At 44.9% G+C, this 22045-nt stretch overlaps 1 protein-coding gene across 1 annotated transcript; it reads left to right on the top strand.

The window, feature by feature from the left end:
- Positions 1 to 688: 688 nt before the first annotated feature.
- LOC123144963 (embryogenesis-associated protein EMB8) lies at positions 689 to 6650 on the top strand. Its single transcript, XM_044564240.1, has 9 exons — positions 689 to 1169; positions 2444 to 2572; positions 3805 to 3936; positions 4232 to 4374; positions 4465 to 4562; positions 4647 to 4741; positions 5793 to 5846; positions 5981 to 6311; positions 6436 to 6650. Exons 1-8 carry the CDS (start codon positions 753 to 755, stop codon positions 6200 to 6202), a joined length of 1290 nt encoding a protein of 429 aa, XP_044420175.1. The 5' UTR covers positions 689 to 752; the 3' UTR covers positions 6203 to 6311; positions 6436 to 6650.
- Positions 6651 to 22045: the final 15395 nt, after the last annotated feature.

The raw sequence follows: 22045 nt of genomic DNA, 5'->3' as shown, positions 1-22045 counted from the left end.
AATTTTTTGATCATGTGCTCCCGTGACTCAGGCGATTTAGGGTTCTCGCCTCCTACACGTGCCGACGCGGGTCTGTCTTGTCTCCAGTGCCCTTAGGTCAATGAGGCGTTGTGGATTTCGATCCTTGCTAGCGTGAGAGCTCTGCTTCGTTTTTTAAGTCTTCTTTGTGTTCGTTTAGGATTTGCGCCCCGCTCAGGAAGGTCCTGCGCCCGTGCGTGTGGTTTCCTGAAGACGGAATAAGGTTCTCCCCGTTTAGTCTCCGTCATGGCGGTGCGTCTAGTGTTGTTAGAGGACGTGTGGAGGTGTATATTCGATGGACTCCATAGAATTCGATTGGCGTTTGTCTTCGGTGGATCTACATGGGACCGATTTTCGTTCGTCTGCATTTGTGTATCTACATGTCTGATTCTTTCGATCTACGGTTCTCTTCATCGCTTGCGGTTATTGTTTTCGTGTGTTGTTCTTGGGGTCTTAGCATGATGACTTGATGATTGCCGCGTAGCGCGTCTTCGGCTTGCTCCAGTGTTTGTAGTCATTGCTTGATGATCTTTGATGTTGTTTTTGGTGTTCTTTCTACAGCCACGACTATATATTGATCCAGAAAAAAAGTCTCATAATTCCTTGATCCTCCTTTTCCCCACGTGTCAACGACCCAACCACAATTCCTACTGGCTCCTCGGTTCCTAGCTGTCCAAAGAAGCGAGAAGTGTATTCCAAACCTGAGTGCACACTGCAGGCGCGAATCTGATCTGATGGCCGCACTACAAACGCCATCCCCATTCGCCGGCACCGCCCGCCGCTTCGCCCCTCGCCTCCGCTACCTACTCCTACCAACCACCATGTCGCTCTCCTCCTCCATCGTTTCCTCTCGAAGCCGCGACGGCGACGGGGAGCAGCCTCTCCTCCCGCACTCGAGCCTCGAGATCGCCGGCGCGCGGCGCGGCCTCCTCGCCGGCTTCGACAGCCTCCGCCGCCCGTACCGCGCCTTCCCCGTCTTCGCGTCCAACCGCCACGTCGAGACCATCTTCGCGGCCTTCACGCGCTCGCTCCCCACCGTGGCATTCCGGCGCGAATGCCTACGCACCCCTGACGACGGAGCCGTCGCCCTCGACTGGGTCTCCGGCGACGACCGGGCGTTGCCGGGAGACGCGCCTGTGCTAATCCTTCTGGTATGGCGTCGCTTTCCTTCTCTAGTGTTGCAAAGAGGACACAACGGAAGTGTGACATTTTGTTAGCGTCATGGAGGCCAGTGAGGCTTCTCAAAATAAATAAATAAATAAATAAATGCCAGTGAGGTTGGATTTGGTTCGTTTTCAGATCAGTTGTAGAAATCTGTTTAGAGTTATGTGTGGTGCTGTAGATGTATTTGAGTGAATAAGAGTAGCTAAGATTATGCCGCGATATTTGTTAAATTTTACTTTCGCCTTGTGGTAGAGAACCGTGTGTAATTTGGCTGTGTTGAAATCATAGTTTTAAATAGCCGGCTATAGCCTTTTCAACCGGGTGCCGCTAAATGGTCTCATGTACAAATAGCCTGCTATAGCTCGCTATAGCTGATTTTGAAGTCCGCCGCTATTTGGCATAGCCCGCTATTTAAAACATTGGTTGAAATGAGAGGATGTGATGCCAGTTTTGATTAGTTCTGAGATGATTTCTCATCTCCGTGTAGGAGGATTTAATTGTGCTGTTGCATTCCTGAGATTGTACATCTGGAAGTTCAGTTTGTAAATAGATTCATGTTGTCGGGTGAAGAGATCTTAGGTGAAATATAGGGGTATCTACGGGAGCACATGGAGACTGAAATATAGTTTGATTCCAACTGCATATGATATTCCAAGTAGCACCATGGCTAAACATTAGCAGTGGGCATATATACTTACAAAGATGACGTTATTCATCATGATCATATTAGACCGATGTAATTTACTAATTTTTAGTATAACATCACTAACTATTCTAGTGTTGTGCAAATTAAATCAGGAAAGATATTCCTGCATAACGTTCAATTGAAGAAAAGCAAAAGGATGCCGTGGACATTATAAGTTTGCATTTTTATTAAGCACTCAACTGACTGCTCAGCAAAGATCTGAAGAGCCAAGCATTTTGCTACTAATCGGTTAAAAAGAAAACTAAATGCTGCCAACAAAATATAGGCAGTTTTAATACAGTTTTGAACGTAACACATAACGAACACTTTCTCGTGCTAAATTCATGTTTTGCATCTATCATGTCAAAGTCAATTTTGCTTCCAGCATACATGGCTATTGACATTTAACATATTGTCTTTCTGTACATCTTATCTAGCTATCTGCAGTACTATGTGTACTGTTCTACTTGTATTTTCAATTTTTTTTAAAGGCGGGTGAAACTTGTATTTTCATGCACGTACAGTTTTTAACTAGCTTATGGCTAATGCTTGATGCTGGAGGTTTGTTATTGGCAGCCTGGTCTGACAGGTGGGAGTCAGGATACATATGTACGACATATGCTTTTGAGAGCTAGAAGCAAAGGATGGCGTGTTGTGGTATTCAATAGCCGTGGATGTGCAAATAGTCCTGTGACCACAGCGAAGGTGCTTGAATCGCATTCCTGATATGCAGCAAAGTTAGTTATAGCTTGTTATCTATGTATAGTACTGTTAAGCTTCATGCAGTAGCCAACGCAACCAAAAGTACGAACTGATGGAAAGGGCTAGACAATCCACATATACACTCCAACAAGTACATGGCACACCCAGCACCAAGTTAGGGATAGGACCTCCGTGATCTCTTCGTTAGGAAGTTTATCATTTGAATTAGGATTATGCTCCCTCCGTTAAAACCACAACAAGTATTTTGGAATGGGGGGAGTATCTTTTAGCTTGAACCTTAAATAGGACCCCCGTATGTGGAATAAAGCAAACAAGAATTAGAAGAATAGTTCTTCTATCTTGCCCACAGGGGCGAGAGCCTTTCCCTAGCTCCTAATCAATTAACTAGCATTTGCAAGCAAAAGATAAATTGTACCAGAAAAGTTACTTTGCATCAATATAGCAAGCCTCTCGACTATCATCCAGACAATCCACATAAGCCAAGGAAGCAGAAAAAACATGTAAATGTGCCGCTCAAAAGAAAACAACACACCGGTCCTACTGTTCCTTTTGCTGGTAGCTGCCATTCCCTCACTGCCTGTAGTGCGCCTTTGTTTTCTCCACTTTCTTTCCTGCAACAAAGACCAGAAATAGAGCTAGTGGCAAGTCATATGGAAAGAAATCTTATGTTAATTTGCATCCAGTGTGATAATGCAGCTTGCACTGAGCTTTTCTTAGCAGTGTGATATGGGCCATTGCGGTACTATATGGCCCACAAACCTGCTGATTGGCATGAATCTCATGACAAATAATGTCCAGTTCTCGAGGCTATACTTGGTACTCAGACAATGGCTTAAGGAAAATAGGCTATTAGGTTTGCATGCATATGTTTTTCCTCTTATCTTTTTACCCTTAGGAATAGTATATCTTGTATCCTTAAACTTATTAGCATTTCTTAGGATAGCTGACCTAATCTTTAGTACAGGCATATTAAAATACTGTCCGTTGAGTGTGAACACCATTTTTTCTGATCATCAGCATAGGTCTTGGTACTCAGTGATCAGCGTATGAATCTTGTGGAGGAGACCTAGGAAGCAACAGAGTGTCCATAACATAACCAAGCAGAGAAATATAAAGATTGAAGAAGATAGCTGCTCCAAAAACAAATTAGCAGAAACTATACAAGAACATCTTACTTTCTAAATCTATTGACTCTTATCTTCTGTTGTGCACAGTTCTATTCTGCTTCATTTACTGGAGATCTCCGTCAAGTAGTCGATCATGTTTTAACCCGTTATCCTCAATCTAATATCTATGCTGCTGGCTGGTCTCTTGGAGCAAATATTCTTGTGCGCTACCTTGGCGAGGTGAGCTCTGTATTCAGTTATTAAGATTTACAGTTTTACACAATGTCAGAACATTTTTTACCTCCCACATTGTCATATTCATTAAAGTTATATGCTTTACTTAAAAGTCCTTAAGTAGCAAATGATGCTTAATTAATCCACCTATGACAATGTGTGCCACTTTTCTTTGTGGCCATCAATGTTAATCAAAGTGCTTAGCATTGTACTGACTCCTTTTTATTCCTATATAAAATTGCTTTCAGAGGTATGTTTCCTTTGACTGTCCATAACTTAACTCAATAATTCTTTTTTCCAGGAGACTGATAAATGCTCCCTTTCTGGAGCAGTGTCCATGTGCAATCCGTTTAATTTGGTCATAGCAGATGAAGATTTCCACAAAGGGTTCAACAACATCTATGATAGAGCACTTGCTAACTCTCTGAGGGCTATATTTAAGAAGTAAACCTTTTGTTTACCTTTCCTGCAATCTAAGTAATATTCACGCTCCTTTTCTAACAGCTGAATTTTAGGAACTTCATCAAATTTTAGGCATGCACTTCTTTTTGAAGGATTGGATGGTGAATATGACATACCAAAGGCAGCCAATGCAAAAACTGTTAGAGATTTTGATGAAGGCCTAACCCGAGGTTTGCATTGAACTCAAGCTGAATTGAGTTTTTTTACCTATTTCTATTTGACCCCACACTTAAAGATACTTCGATTGTGTGCAGTTTCATTTGGTTTCAGGTCAGTAGATGATTACTACAGCAACTCAAGCAGCTCAGATTCTATCAAGAATGTTTCCATACCCTTATTGTGCATACAGGTGAAGCTACCAGTTCTTTATACTGCGTTAGCGGATTTGGAAACAACAGCTATCTGATTACTTAGTTTAAGATGTTTTACTTGAAGTTTTGAAAATGGTGAAATAGGAATGTTACAATGCACGATAATTCATGTGGGATCTTAACATCGAAATAAAAGCTGGAGATATTTGAATGCTTGCCAATGTCTTGAAATGGAAGCTTAAATTGATCAGAGTTCATACTTCAGTTGTGTGGGGAGCTGCAACGATAATTCTAGATGGCTCACATTGCATATGTTGCTTCAAGTCGATACTTGTAAATGCGTATTAGTCATGCAATAAGCAAACAAGGAAAACGGGAAGACTCAATTCACATTCATGGACTGCACAGTAATTTTTAATTGCTACCATCTGTTTTATACTTTTTTTTCCCAAGTAACTGGCAGGAGTGGTGCCGATTCATTGAGACGAAAAAAACTCAATCAACAGGCACCAGCGTCTGTGGCATTTTTACTTAGAAGAAACAACTGACCACCACAAGGGGAGGCCACGCTGAGATTCATGAACTGCACAGTAAATTTGAATTACTACCATCTGCTGTGCACTCCCTTTTCTTTTGAGTAATCGGCAGGAGCGTTTACAATTCATTAAGATGAAAAGAATTCATCAGCAGGCACTAGTAGCCGTGGCATTTTTATTTAGATGAAACAACCGAGCACCGTAGGGGAAGGCCAGGCCTCAAACGGTTAGACCTGGGTGGGCTGTGCAAGTGCAGAGACCACTAGCCAACTGACTGACTCTTAGTCCTCTATTAAGACGAAACTAGAGGCAGTGATTTATAATGAGGGGCATATGTTTACCCGAGTTTCCGCATGAGAAAAAACAAAATGATCTCCCAAAAGGATATCTATTCTGTATTTCCATAAACATGCTGATTTCAATAGCTTGTTTTGAAGTGGCACTACCTATTCATATTAAGTCAGCAAGAAAATAACGTCACACATGGATATGTTGGTACTGTATGGTTTGCTCTTTTCTATTATAATTCTAATGCTAGCTTAATCGTGTGCAGGCGGATAATGATCCAATTGCACCATCCAGGGGAATTCCCAGAGAAGATATCAAGGTATTTTTATTTCAGCACACACCTGTTATTCACCTGCTTGTATCCACTCTAATTCATGAATCCACTCTTCATTTGGTTTGGTTCTTCTCTAGTATCCTAAGTGAGTTACTAGCCTTGTTCTTTTATCGATTCAGGCAAATCCGAACTGCCTACTGATAGTAACACCAGAGGGTGGTCATCTTGGATGGGTAGCAGGCGATGAAGCTCCATTTGGATGTCCTTGGACTGACCCTATTGTTATGGAGTTTCTAGAACATGTTCACAATGAAACGGGCTCAACCAGCAAGAATAGCGTGGCCAATGAGCCGCAGGGTGTTCCAAAGACATCAGTACCACACTTGTCCGAACATGTGTAGAGATAGTAACATTGCGTTTCCACTCGATGCGCACGTTTTATACGCATAGTTAGGCTTCACTTGCTGTTCTGCAGCTGAAATGTGCTACACTTGCTCCACCAACACGAAGGTATACCCTCTGCTTGGTTCCTCATTATGCAGTTTCATTTTTTACCTGGCATGAATTTTTTATCCGTTGGCCGATAACAGTATTTTCTAATTTTCTTACCCCTTGCATACTTTACTTGGCACAGGTTCTGAACATCTTAAAAATATATTGGGGTCGGTAATCCATCGCTGGCTCCCCATTTTACTGACATTTCGACATGAAGTATTTATTTGCCATTTGGAAGGCTTGCTGTATCAAACTGCACCATGTTGTATAGAGTATTTCAACCGCATTCATCCATGCATGTACCCATCACACCCTCTTGTATGTGTTCTCACACTAATCCCATGGTAATTTAAAGGCAGTCGCTTCAGTCAATCCATCACGCCCACACAAAGGCTGAAAACTTTTAACTGCAGAATACTAGAATGTGCCAAAACCAGAGCACCGAGTTTGGAGTCGTGGTTTTCAGCGACAGCTTCAGTCATCTCAATTTGTAAAGGAACTTTAGCAGATTATCAGATGGTAAACAAGAGTTGCCCCCTCTCTCTATCCTAATAACATCACAATCAATAGGCATGACCTTCCACTTCCATGGTCATAACATCAGTCAGTAGGCGGGACGTGTCGTTATGTTTTGGTTGAACAGGAGTTGCATGACATTGACAACTGATCACTAAAAAAATTCAACTGACCAGTCTACCATGCCATGATAATTTAGAATCAAGCGCCCGGCTCGTTGTCATATCAACATTGAGGGCTTCTTTGATTTGCATGAATATCAAAACACAGGAATACGAAAAATACATGATTGGAGTGGTGTGTTTACTTGAATCCCATAGGATTAGCAAACCAAATGTTCTGAACCATAGATTGTTCGATACCATAGAAAAAACAAATGAACTGTAAAAAGAGATTAAAGTGGATGCTAAATTTCCCGTCAAATATAATACGGATGATCTCTTGGTAACTTTTCTATAAGATCCAAATTCTATAAAATTCCTTTGAATCAAAGGAGCGCCAAGTTTCTTCTCCTTGCAGTCATTGCTTCTTCTTACAAGAAAGCACTGTCACACTAAACGAAATGGGTGCTCCCATATTTGTAGAAGGCAAAAGTGTCACTACACCCGGGTGTACCAACATCCGGGGTGAACAGTAAATTCAAAAAGAAGTAAATAAAAAAAACTAAAAATTTCAAACTTTTTTGTCAACAAATAGGCCCAAATGCTTCTAGGTGATTATACACAAGAGAAAAAAAATATACTCCCTCCGTCCTATAATGTAAGACGTTTTTTGCCACTAGTGTAGTGGAAAAAAACATCTTACATTATGGGACGGAGGGAGTATTACAGATGATCTCTTGGTGATTTTGCTATAAGATCCAATTCTACGAATCAAAATTCTATAAAATTCCTTTGAATCAAAGGAGCGCCAAGTTTCTTCTCCTTGCAGTCGTTGCTTCTTCTTAGAAGAAAGCACTGTCTGACTAAGCGAAATGGGTGCTCCTGTATTTCCAGAGGGCAAAGGTGTCACTACACACCGGTGTACCAACATTCGGGTGAACAGCAAATTCAAAATAATTGCAAAAATGTAAAATCGAAAACATTCTAAAAATTCAAACTTTTTCGTCAACAAATAGGCCCAAATGTTTCTAGGTGATTATGCACAAGAGAAACAAAATGATGATGAAAACTTTGAGCAGTGAATTTTTCTGTGTGCAAACCTCCTCAAGTCACTTAAAACGTTTTGGGTATATTTGATGTCACAAAATTCCATTTTCTGTTTTTTTTTAAATTTACTGTACGCGAGGGGTGTGGTTACATCCAGGAGTAAAAAAAGAACCAATCTTTTTTTAGCAAGACTTCAATCAATCAGGCCAACTCCACCGCGCGACCCCATCCTGTCCGCGCACGTCCGTTTGGGGTAAAACGGACGAACCAGACGGCCCAGCGCGAGGGAGCAAACGAACTTTTGTCCGTTTTCTGTCCGCTTTCGACCCATCCCCGGCCCAAGTTTGCGCCGATTTTGGGGTGAAACGGACAGCGCGCGGACTGGCGGGATGCACGCGCTTGTCCTCCCATGGCCCGCCTGTTGGTGGCACAAAGCAACCCCCCTCCCGCGCCCCATTTGGCGCCATTTTCCCCCAAACCCTCCCACGTCCCTCCCGCCGCCCCCTCCCTCGCCCGTCCATGGCCGACGCCCAGCCGAATTCCGGCGACTTGGCCGTCGACCCGCCCGGAAAGGTGAAGAAGAAGGCGGCCAAGGCGCCAAGGAAGCCGCGATCGTAGTGCACGCCGGAGGAGATCGCCAAGTTGGACGCGGAATCCGCGAAGAGGAGGAACCGGAGGGCGGTCGTCAAGGTCAATGTCGCCGCGGCCAAGTTCGCCACCGAGCGCGATGCGAGGGAGGCCGCGCGGCGCAAGGCCGAGGTCGACGAGAAGGAGGACATCGTCAACAAAGCGCACACCCTCCTCATGCTTGGCATGTGCCGTCCGACTGGTTTCCCTGCAGCGCTCGTCGGCCCGGCGAGCACAAGCTCGTCGGTCGCGCGGCCTCCGCACTGCCAGTCGCCGACATCACGGACCACGCCTATGTCGCCCGGCTTTCGCCCCGCCAAGGCACGACGCCCAGACCCGTTTCTCGGGGTCGCCGGACATTGGCGTGATCGCGCCATCCACCCCACGCCCCTCGGCCGTCATCGACCTCAACGTCACGCCTAGGTCCGGCAGCGGCGACCGGCCGCCGTCCGTGGAGATGCAAAGAAAGCATGCACGACCACCGTTTACGGTCACCATGCCGTCCCCCCGTGTCTTGTTCGACGGAATGCCAATACCAACGCCACCGGTCGACGACCCCTTCTACAACCAGTTCATGGAGGATGTGATCTTTCAGGGTGGGCAGGGACGTGCCTACGACCCCGACGAGACCCAAAGTCAGGATGGCCGCGCCCAATACGTTGCCGATGAAGAGGCCGACGACCGTGCTGACCACGACCATGGTGACTCGTGGCATGAAGACGATGATATCTATTGCGAAGGTGATGGTGATGAAGAAGAAAGCAATGACATTGATATTGATGGCGAGCCATTGTTCATCGACAAGCTCACCCAAAGAGCGGAAGCACAAAAGAGGAGGAAGAGCATTCGCACGGGTTCATATACACAAGATGAGGACAAGTTGATTTTCCAATGTTGGATGGATATTAGCCAAGATCCGAAGACCGGCGCGCAACAAAAGGGCCTTGTTTTTTGGACGAGAGTCCACAAAACATTCCATGAAAGGAAGATGTTTGAGCCCTGCCAACTTACAAGCAACCGTGGCATCACCTCGATTCAAAAGAGATGGTTGTTCATCCAACAAGAGTGTAACAAGTATTGCGCCGCATTTGAGAGTGTTGAAGCACGGCCCGTGAGTGGTCTCGGCGTTGGGGACATGGTATGCTTTCCTTATCCTAGTCCTTTCCTTGCTACGGCCATGAGACTTCGGCCTTGTATATGTTTGCATGTTCAATTGCATTGATCATGTGGTGTAGGCATTTCAATCTTTGGAAGCATTCAAGGCCCGGCACAATGCCCTAAGTTCAAGGATCAATACCGTGAACTTCAAAGAAAGAGAGGCAAGAAGACGGCCAAGTTCGCCGGAGGTGGATATGGCGAGGCGTTGAAGAGGTCGAGGGGCAAGACCAACTCCAAGGTGGACGACATACGTGATGCCTCATCCATGGCCTTGCATGAGACTTTGCATGGCATGATGTCTCAAAAGGATGTGAGGGACGAGAAGAAGCGGCAAAGCAAGGATGAGCAAATGAAGCAATACCTAGAGCCTCAAAGGAAGAAGCTTGAGATGGAGGAGGCGGCCAAGAGGAGGAAGATCGACATGGAGGAGGCGTCCCGGCAAAGGCAGCTCGATATCGAGGCCGCCAATGTCTTGGCCACCAACGCCGCAACCAAAGCAAAGGAGGTGGCCCTTGCTGTTGGGGAACGTAGTAATTTCAAAAATTTCCTACGCACACGCAAGATCATGGTGATGCATAGCAACGAGAGGGGAGAGTGATGTCCACGTACCTTCGTAGACCGACAGCGGAAGCGTTAACACAACGCGGTTGATGTAGTCGTACGTCTTCACGATCCGACCGATCAAGTACCGAACGCACGACACCTCCGAGTTCAGCACACGTTCAGCTCGATGACGTCCCTCGAACTCCGATCCAGCCGAGTGTTGAGGGAGAGTTTCGTCAGCACGACGGCGTGGTGACGATGATGATGTTCTACCGACGCAGGGCTTCGCCTAAGCACCGCTACGATATTATCGAGGTATAATATGGTGGAGGGGGGCACCGCACACGGCTAAGAGATCAATAGATCAATTGTTGTGTCTCTGGGATGCCCCCTGCCCCCGTATATAAAGGAGCAAGGGGGAGGCGGCCGGCCTAGGAGGAGGGCGCGCCAAGGGGGGAGTCCTACTCCCACCGGGAGTAGGACTCCTCCTTTCCTTGTTGGAGTAGGAGAAGGGAAGGGAGAAGGAGAAGGAAGGAAGGGGGCGCCCCCCTCCCTAGTCCAATTCGGACTAGTCCATGGGGAGGGGTGCGGCCACCCTTTGGGGCCTTTCTCTCCTTTCCCGTATGGCCCATTAAGGCCCAATACGAATTCCCGTAACTCTCCGGTACTCCGAAAAATACCCGAATCACTCGGAACCTTTCCGATGTCCGAATATAGTCGTCCAATATATCGATCTTTACGTCTCGACCATTTCGAGACTCCTCGTCATGTCCCCGATCTCATCCGGGACTCCGAACTCCTTCGGTACATCAAAACTCATAAACTCATAATAAAACTGTCATCGTAACGTTAAGCGTGCGGACCCTACGGGTTCGAGAACTATGTAGACATGACCGAGACACGTCTCCGGTCAATAACCAATAGCGGGACCTGGATGCCCATATTGGCTCCCACATATTCTACGAAGATCTTTATCGGTCAAACCGCATAACAACATACGTTGTTCCCTTTGTCATCGGTATGTTACTTGCCCGAGATTCGATCGTCGGTATCTTAATACCTAGTTCAATCTCGTTACCGGCAAGTCTCTTTACTCGTTCCGTAATACATCATCTCGCAACAAACTCATTAGTTGCAATGCTTGCAAGGCTTAAGTGATGTGCATTACCGAGAGGGCCCAGAGATACCTCTCCGACAATCGGAGTGACAAATCCTAATCTCGAAATACGCCAACCCAACAAGTACCTTCGGAGACACCTGTAGAGCACCTTTATAATCACCCAGTTACGTTGTGACGTTTGGTAGCACACAAAGTGTTCCTCCGGTAAACGGGAGTTGCATAATCTCATAGTCATAGGAACATGTATAAGTCATGAAGAAAGCAATAGCAACATACTAAACGATCGAGTGCTAAGCTAACGGAATGGGTCAAGTCAATCACATCATTCTCCTAATGATGTGATCCCGTTAATCAAATGACAACTCATGTCTATGGCTAGGAAACATAACCATCTTTGATCAACGAGCTAGTCAAGTAGAGGCATACTAGTGACACTCTGTTTGTCTATGTATTCACACATGTATCATGTTTCCGGTTAATACAATTCTAGCATGAATAATAAACATTTATCATGATATAAGGAAATAAATAATAACTTTATTATTGCCTCTAGGGCATATTTCCTTCAGTCTCCCACTTGCACTAGAGTCAATAATCTAGTTCACATCGCCATGTGATTTAACATCAATAGTTCACATCACCATGTGATTAACACCCATAGTTCACATCGTCATGTGACCAACACCCAAAGGGTTTACTAGAGTCAATAATCTAGTTCACATCGCTATGTGATTAACACCCAAAGAGTACTAAGGTGTGATCATGTTTTGCTTGTGAGATAATTTTAGTCAACGGGTCTGTCACATTCAGATCCGTAAGTATTTTGCAAATTTCTATGTCTACAATGCTCTGCACGGAGCTACTCTAGCTAATTGCTCCCACTTTCAATATGTATCTAGACCGAGACTTAGAGTCATCTAGATTAGTGTCAAAACTTGCATCGACGTAACCCTTTACGACGAACCTTTTGTCACTTCCATAATCGAGAAACATATCCTTATTCCACTAAGGATAATTTTGACCGCTGTCCAGTGATCTACTCCTAGATCACTATTGTACTCCCTTGCCAAAATCAGTGTAGGGTATACAATAGATCTGGTACACAGCATGGCATACTTTATAGAACCTATGGCCGAGGCATAGGGAATGACTTTCATTCTTTTTCTATCTTCTGCCGTGGTCGGGCTTTGAGTCTTACTCAATTTCACACCTTGTAACACAGGCAAGAAACTCTTTCTTTGACTGTTCCATTTTGAACCACTTCAAAATCTTGTTAAGGTATGTACTCATTGAAAAAACTTATCAAGCGTCTTGATCTATCTCTATAGATCTTGATGCTCAATATGTAAGCAGCTTCACCGAGGTCTTTCTTTGAAAAACTCCTTTCAAACACTCCTTTATGCTTTGCAGAATAATTCTACATTATTTCCGATCAACAATATGTCATTCACATATACTTATCAGAAATGTTGTAGTGCTCCCACTCACTTTCTTGTAAATACAGGCTTCACCGCAAGTCTGTATAAAACTATATCCTTTGATCAACTTATCAAAGCGTATATTCCAACTCCGAGATGCTTGCACCAGTCCATAGATGGATCGCTGGAGCTTGCATATTTTGTTAGCACCTTTAGGATTGACAAAACCTTCTGGTTGCATCATATACAACTCTTCTTTAATAAATCCATTAAGGAATGCAGTTTTGTTTATCCATTTGCCAGATTTCATAAAATGCGGCAATTGCTAACATGATTCGGACAGACTTAAGCATAGATACGAGTGAGAAACTCTCATCGTAGTCAACACCTTAAACTTGTCGAAAACCTTTTGCGACAATTCTAGCTTTGTAGATAGTAACACTACTATCAGCGTCCGTCTTCCTCTTGAAGATCCATTTAATCTCAATGGCTCGCCGATCATTGGGCAAGTCAATCAAAGTCCATACTTTGTTCTCATACATGGATCTCATCTCAGATTTCATGGCCTCAAGCCATTTTGCGGAATCTGGGCTCACCATCGCTTCTTCATAGTTCGTAGGTTCGTCATGGTCTAGTAACATAACCTCCAGAACAGGATTACCGTACCACTCTGGTGCGGATCTTACTCTGGTTGACCTACGAGGTTCAGTAATAACTTGATCTGAAGTTCCATGATCATCATCATTAACTTCCTCACTAATTGGTATAGGCGTCACAGAAACTGGTTTCTGCGATGAACTACTTTCCAATAAGGGAGCAGGTACAATTACCTCATCAAGTTCTACTTTCCTCCCACTCACTTCTTTCGAGAGAAACTCCTTCTCTAGAAAGGATCCATACTTAGCAACGAATGTCTTGCCTTCGGATCTGTGATAGAAGGTGTACCCAACTGTCTCCTTTGGGTATCCTATGAAGACACATTTCTCCGATTTGGGTTTGAGCTTATCAGGATGAAACTTTTTCACATAAGCATCGCAACCCCAAACTTTAAGAAACGACAACTTTGGTTTCTTGCCAAACCACAGTTCATAAGATGTCGTCTCAACGGATTTAGATGGTACCCTATTTAACGTGAATGTAGCTGTCTCTAATGCATAACCCCAAAACGATAGTGGTAGATCGGTAAGAGACATCATATATTGCACCATATCTAATAAAGTACGGTTACGATGTTCGGACACACCATTACACTGTGGTGTTCCAGGTGGCGTGAGTAGTGAAACTATTTCACATTGTTTTACTGAAGGCCAAACTCGTAACTCAAATACTCTTCTCCACGATCAGATCGTAGAAACTTTATTTTCTTGTTACGATGATTTTCCACTTCACTCTGAAATTATATGAACTTTTCAAATGTTTCAGACTTCTGTTTCATTAAGTAGATATACCCATATCTGCTCAAATCATCTGTGAAGGTCAGAAATTAATGATACCTGCTACGAGCCTCAATATTCATCGGACCACATACATCTGTATGTATGATTTCCAACAAATCTGTTGCTCTCTCCATAGTTCCGGAGAACGGCGTATTAGTCATCTTGCCCATGAGGCACGGTTCGCAAGCATCAAGTGATTCATAATCAAGTGATTCCAAAATCCCATCAGTATGGAGTTTCTTCATGCGCTTTACACCAATATGACCTAAACGGCAGTGCCACAAATAAGTTGCACTATCATTATTAACTTTGCATCTTTTGGCTTCATTATTATGAATATGTGTATCACTACGATCGAGATCCAACAAACCATTTTATTGGGTGTATGACCATAGAAGGTTTTATTCATGTAAACAGAACAACAATTATTCTCTAATTTAAATGAATAACCGTATTGCAACAAACATGATCAAATCATATTCATGCTCAACGCAAACACCAAATAACACTTATTTAGGTTCAACACTAATCCCGAAAGTATAGGGAGTGTGCGATGATGATCATATCAATCTTGGAACCACTTCCAATACACATCGTCACTTCATCCTTAACTAGTTTATGTTCATGCAACTCCCGTTTCGAGTTACTACTCTTTAGCAACTGAACCAGTATCAAATACTGAGGGGTTGCTATAAACACTAGTAAGTACACATCAATAACATGTATATCCAATATACCTTTGTTCACTTTGCCATCCTTCTTATCCACCAAATACTTGGGGCAGTTCCGCTTCCAGTGACCAGTCCCTTTGCAGTAGAAGCACTTAGTCTCAGGCTTAGGTACAGACTTGGGCTTCTTCACTTGAGTAGCAACTTGCTTGCCGTTCTTTTTGAAGTTCCCCTTCTATCCCTTTGCCCTTTTCTTGAAACTAGTGGTCTTGTTAACCATCAACACTTGATGCTCTTTCTTGATTTCTACCTTCGTCGATTTCAGCATCGCGAAGAGCTCGGGAATTACTTTCGTCATCCCTTACATACTATAGTTCATCACGAAGTTCTACTAACTTGGTGATGGTGACTAGAGAATTCTGTCAATCACTATTTTATCTGGAAGATTAACTCCCACTTGATTCAAGCGATTGTAGTACCCAGACAATCTGAGCACATGCTCACTGCTTGAGCTATTCTCCTCCATCTTTTAGCTATAGAACTTGTTGGAGACTTCATATCTCTCAACTCGGGTATTTGCTTGAAATATTAACTTCAACTCCTGGAACATCTCATATGGTCCATGACGTTCAAAACGTCTTTGAAGTCCCGATTCTAAGCCGTTAAGCATGGTGCACTAAACTATCAAGTAGTCATCATATTGAGCTAGCCAAACGTTCATAACGTCTGCATCTGCTCCTGCAATAGGTCTGTCACCTAGCGGTGCATCAAGGACATAATTCTTCTGTGCAGCAATGAGGATAATCCTCAGATCACGGATCCAATCCGCATCTTTGCTACTAACATCTTTCAACATAATTTTCTCTAGGAACATATCAAAAATAAACACAGGGAAGCAACAACGCGAGCTATTGATCTACAACATAATTTGCAAAATACTATCAGGACTAAGTTCATGATAAATTTAAGTTCAATTAATCATATTACTTAAGAACTCCCACTTAGATAGACATCCCTCTAATCCTCTAAGTGATCACGTGATCCATATCAACTAAACCATGTCCGATCATCACGTGAGATGGAGTAGTTTCAACGGTGAACATCACTATGTTGATCATATCTACTATATGATTCACGCTCGACCTTTCGGTCTCCGTGTTCCGAGGCCATATCTGTTATATGCTAGGCTCGTCAAGCTTAACCTGAGTATTCCGCGTGTGCAACTGTTTTGCACCCGTTGTATTTGAACGTAGAGCCTATCACACCCGATCATCACGTGGTGTCTCAGCACGAAGAACTTTCGCAACGGTGCATACTCAGGGAGAACACTTATACTTTGATAATTTAGTGAGGGATCATCTTATAATGCTACCGTCAATCAAAGCAAGATAAGATGCATAAAAGATAAACATCACATGCAATCAATATAAGTGATATGATATGGCCATCATCATCTTGTGCTTGTGATCTCCATCTCCGAAGCACCGTCATGATCACCATCGTCACCGGCGCGACACCTTGATCTCCATCGTAGCATCATTGTCGTCTCGCCAATCTTATGCTTCTACGACTATCGCTACCGCTTAGTGATAAAGTAAAGCATTACAGGGCGATTGCATTGCATACAATAAAGCGACAACCATATGGCTCCTGCCAGTTGCCGATAACTCGGTTACAAAACATGATCATCTCATACAATAAATTTAGCATCATGCTTTGACCATATCACATCACAACATGCCCTGCAAAAACAAGTTAGACGTCCTCTACTTTGTTGTTGCAAGTTTTACGTGGCTGCTACGGGCTTAGCAAGAACCGTTCTTACCTACGCATCAAAACCACAACGATAGTTTGTCAAGTTGGTGCTGTTTTAACCTTCGCAAGGACCGGGCGTAGCCACACTCGGTTCAACTAAAGTTGGAGAAACTGACACCCGCCAGCCACCTCTGTGCAAAGCACGTCGGAAGAACCAGTCTCGCGTAAGCGTACGCGTAATGTCGGTCCGGGCCGCTTCATCCAACAATACCGCCGAACCAAAGTATGACATGCTGGTAAGCAGTATGACTTATATCGCCCACAACTCACTTGTGTTCTACTCGTGCATATGACATCTACGCATAAAATCTGGCTCGGATGCCACTGTTGGGGAACGTAGTAATTTCAAAAATTTCCTACGCACAAGCAAGATCATAGTGATGCATAGCAACGAGAGGGGAGAATGTTGTCCACGTACCCTCGTAGACCGAAAGCGGAAGCGTTAACACAACGCGGTTGATGTAGTCGTACGTCTTCACGATCCGACCGATCAAGTACCGAACGCACGGCACCTCCGAGTTCAGCACACGTTCAGCTCAATGACGTCCCTCGAACTCCGATCCAGCCGAGTGTTGAGGGAGTTTCGTCAGCACGACGGCGTGGTGACGATGATGATGTTCTACCGACGCAGGGCTTCGCTTAAGCACCGCTACGATATTATCGAGGTATAATATGGTGGAGGGGGGCACCGCACACGGCTAAGAGATCAATATATCAATTGTTGTGTCTCTGAGGTGCCCCCCTGCCCCCGTATATAAAGGAGCAAGGGGGGAGGCGGCCGGCCTAGGAGGAGGGCGCGCCAAGAGGGGAGTCCTACTCCCACCGGGAGTAGGACTCCTCCTTTCCTTGTTGGAGTAGGAAAAGGGAAGGGAGCAGGAGAAGGAAGGAAGGGGGCGCCCCCCTCCCTAGTCCAATTCGGACTAGTCCATGGGGAGGGGTGCGGCCACCCTTTGGGGCCTTTCTCCCCTTTCCCATATGGCCCATTAAGGCCCAATACGAATTCCCGTAACTCTCCGGTACTCCGAAAAATACTCGAATCACTCGGAACCTTTCCGATGTCCGAATATAGTCGTCCAATATATCGATCTTTACGTCTCGACCATTTCGAGACTCCTCGTCATGTCCCCGATCTCATCCGGGACTCCGAACTCCTTCGGTACATCAAAACTCATAAACTCATAATAAAACTGTCATCGTAACGTTAAGCGTGCGGACCCTACGGGTTCGAGAACTATGTAGACATGACCGAGACACGTCTCCGGTCAATAACCAATAGCGGGACCTGGATGCCCATATTGGCTCCCACATATTCTACGAAGATCTTTATCGGTCAAACCGCATAACAACATACGTTGTTCCCTTTGTCATCGGTATGTTACTTGCCCGAGATTCGATCGTCGGTATCTCAATACCTAGTTCAATCTCGTTACCGGCAAGTCTCTTTACTCGTTCCGTAATACATCATCTCGCAACAAACTCATTAGTTGCAATGCTTGCAAGGCTTAAGTGATGTGCATTACCGAGAGGGCCCAGAGATACCTCTCCGACAATCGGAGTGACAAATCCTAATCTCGAAATACGCCAACCCAACAAGTACCTTCGGAGACACCTGTAGAGCACCTTTATAATCACCCAGTTACGTTGTGACGTTTGGTAGCACACAAAGTGTTCCTCCGGTAAACGGGAGTTGCATAATCTCATAGTCATAGGAACATGTATAAGTCATGAAGAAAGCAATAGCAACATACTAAACGATCGAGTGCTAAGCTAACGGAATGGGTCAAGTCAATCACATCATTCTCCTAATGATATGATCCCGTTAATCAAATGACAACTCATGTCTATGGCTAGGAAACATAACCATCTTTGATCAACGAGCTAGTCAAGCAGAGGCATACTAGTGACACTCTGTTTGTCTATGTATTCACACATGTATCATGTTTCCGGTTAATACAATTCTAGCATGAATAATAAACATTTATCATGATATAAGGAAATAAATAATAACTTTATTATTGCCTCTAGGGCATATTTCCTTCACTTGCGATCATGAGTGTGGACTTGACCAAGATGAGCGAGAAGACAAGGAGCTGGTTCAAGGCCAGGCAGAAGGAGATGTTCGACGCCGACGGCCTGAACTAGGTTGACCGATCGGCCATGGCCGTTCTTTTTTAGGCTGGCATGGGTGCCGCCCGCCCGCTGGGCCGCTGGCTGTCTGCCGGCGAGAAACACATTCATTTTGGAGGCTGGCTGTGTTGCCGGCCGCTGGCTGTGTTGCCGGCAAACAAAACTATTCATTTTGGAGGCTGGCTGTGTTGCTGGCGAGGACGTGTAGGCCGCTGGCTCTGTTGTCGGTGTGACTAGGGCCGCTGGCGTGAACTAGGCCGCTGGCCTGAACTAAGGCCGCTGGTATTTGAAACGTTGTTCTCTTTTAAATATGGAGGCGGACAAGATGGAGCCAAAGGATGCGGCCGCGCGCTTGGCGCACGGCCACTGTTGGAAATATTAGTACTTTTTCGACTAATCTAATCCACGAGTAGACAGTAAGCATGGCATAAAAGGTATGCATCTCATAGAAATACCTAAGCATACTAGCACGTATAGAACATAGAAGTGAACCATCTATGAGCAGCACACATACGGCTAGTACGAGTACGAGTAAACAAGGGATGAACAGATCACACCCTCCGGTTGGCCAGGCCAACGTGGCGGCGGCAGCAGCAGCCTCGGCGTCGTCCGTGGCCTTCTTCTTGGCGGCAGCGTCGTCAGCCATGGGGTCGATGCAGGGGAAGTAGTGGAAGCAGAGGCGGACGGAGACGGGGTGGGAGCAGTCGCATCGAGACGCTCCCCAAAAACCTTATTGCCGTTCTCCCGGGCAGGATCTCGAACGATAGGGTTCTGGAGGCACCTGCTCTCCTGACCAACCGTGCACGCGGTCATCGGGATGGGATCGCCGGAGGCAGCATAGTGAGAGGAACAGTAGATGACGGCTAGGGTTGTACGAGAGGGAGTGAGTGAACTGAGTTAGGGTTCACTCCACTGGCCAGCGCCTTCTTATATAGGCCGTCAAGTAGATGGGCTTGGGCCAAGCCCACGACCGAGTCCGCGAATAGCCCACAGTCCAACGTCTCGGACAGTGGCGCTTCCGTAAGCGACTCATTAATTAATTAACCATTCCTGAGCGGCAAAAAAAAGCTTCGGCTCAGCTCATTCCCGCAACCCGCGGCGCCCGCGTGTCGTGACGAGGCGAGGCGAGGCGGGCGGCGGACGAGGAGGAGCGCGCGTGTACAGCTCCTATTCCCAAGCTCCCAATAGCAAGTGATGGAGCAACCCTTATAAAGAGGTCTCACTCTTCTTACTGTAGCAGTATGGGACTAAACATCCCACACTTCCCACCACTTGCCGTACACATGCATGGGCCTTAGAGATTAACTAGGGATTATTGTCTTATATGGGCCTAAGTCCATCCATAATCCATCAATCCCCCACCAGATCTCGAGGCACATAAGTTTGTCAACTGTTTGTTTAATATACCAGAATTTTCAGTGGAGACTGTTAAGTTGAACTTCCACCTAGAGCAATAGGATTAGACTTCTTCACAACTGAACAATGCACTATGCCTTGAATTGTCAGTTTGGCGTGTAGAAGTTTCGCCTATTGTCGCTGATACGTGGCTGCCGAAGGCTAAACCCCACGGGTGGAGCTTATTAGTCATACTCCGTACCTTCTCATGAGCTTCCTAGAGATCACCCAATCTCATAGACTGTGACCAGCAGTCGGGCTCACATAGGTGTTTTCCTCCAAAGAATGCTCTGTAGGTTAGCATCTTGCTTACATAAGCTTTGGAACACATTAAGACAAAAGTCAGCCTGCCTTACAGAATTGAGAGTATTATTGCATCTCCAACTGAGTGAGTTAATTAAGGATACTCTCCTCAGTTGACCGCTGGATTGTTTTCCCAGGTCCTAATTCACGGGATCTCCGATCACATAGGTTGGGTTACTCCCATGGCAACTTACGTGGGTCTCATACCCATCTCCCTCGATGCATTTTCTATCACAATCCGTGATAGCCCTTTCATAAAAGGGTCTGCCAGATTCTTAGCCGTCTGGATATAATCCAACGCTATTACTCTGGAGTTTCTTGATTTTCTGACAGATTTTAATCTTCTTCTTATGCGCTTTGTGGATTTCAAGTTATCCTTTGAACTCTTAGCCTTGGCAATCACTGTTTGATTGTCACAGTTCATAAGAACAGCCCGGAGTGGTTTATCAACCACGGGCAAATCCATCAAAAGCTCTCGAAGCCATTCTGCTTCGACGCATGATGTGTGTAATGCTGTGAGTTCTGCTTCCATGGTCGATCTGGTTAAGATCGTCTGCTTGCAAGACTTCCAGGAAACAGCACCACCACCAAGTGTGAAGACATATCCACTTGTGGCTTTCATCTCATCAGCATCAGATATCCAGTTAGAATCACTATACCCCTCAAGTACCATCGGGTACCCAGAATAGTGAATCCCGTAGTTCACAGTGCCTTGCAAATAGCGCATCACTCGCTCAACAGCATGCCAATGCACATCTCCCGGATTGGAAACAAACCGGCTCAGTTTGCACACAACAACTGAGATGTTAGGGCGAGTAGCACAAGCTAGGTACATGAGTGAACCAACCACTTGAGAATATCTCAATTGATCTACAGCCGTGCCTTCGAACTTTCGAATCCGCATGCTAGGATCATATGGTGTTGTAGAAGGTTTGCAGTTCGAATATCCAAAAAGGGCTCAAAATCTTCTCAATATAGTGGGATTGCAAAAGTGTAATTCCACCTCAGTATTTCTCAGTAGCTTGATGTTCAAGATAACATCAGCCACGCCCAGGTCTTTCATCTCAAAGTTATGAGATAGAAAAGCCTTGACCTCCTCAATTACTTTGAGGTGGGTCCCAAATATCAGTATGTCATCAACATACAGACACAATATAACTCCTTCGCCCCCACCATAGCGATACTATACACATTTGTCAGCTTCGTTAACAACAAAACCAACAGATGTCAAAGTTGTATTAAACTTCTCATGCCATTGCTTAGGCGCTTGTTTGAGCTCATACAAAGATTTCACTAGCTTACACACCTTTCTTTCCTGACCATTTACTACAAAGCCATCTGGCTGTTGCATGTAAATTTCCTCGTCTAGCTCTCCATTAAGGAAAGCCGTCTTAACATTCATTTGATGAACGAGAAGACCATGCGAGGCAGCCAAAGCGAGTAACACTCGAATGGTTGTCAGCCTAGCCACAGGT

This window comes from Triticum aestivum, chromosome 6D, assembly GCF_018294505.1.
Source record: "Triticum aestivum cultivar Chinese Spring chromosome 6D, IWGSC CS RefSeq v2.1, whole genome shotgun sequence".
Classification (NCBI taxonomy): domain Eukaryota; kingdom Viridiplantae; phylum Streptophyta; class Magnoliopsida; order Poales; family Poaceae; genus Triticum; species Triticum aestivum.
Note: the sequence above shows the minus strand (reverse complement) of the source record. Positions and strands in the feature narration are given on the sequence as shown.

What these genes read in the sequence shown, in the direction of transcription:
- LOC123144963 (XM_044564240.1), top strand. Translation starts at nt 753, where the DNA reads ATGGCCGCACTACAAACGCCATCCCCATTCGCCGGCACCGCCCGCCGC. An exon ending in GTCCTGTGACCACAGCGAAG is followed by an intron (nt 2,573 to 3,804) that starts GTGCTTGAATCG and finishes TGTTGTGCACAG; the next exon opens with TTCTATTCTGCTTCATTTAC. An exon ending in TGATGAAGGCCTAACCCGAG is followed by an intron (nt 4,563 to 4,646) that starts GTTTGCATTGAA and finishes GATTGTGTGCAG; the next exon opens with TTTCATTTGGTTTCAGGTCA.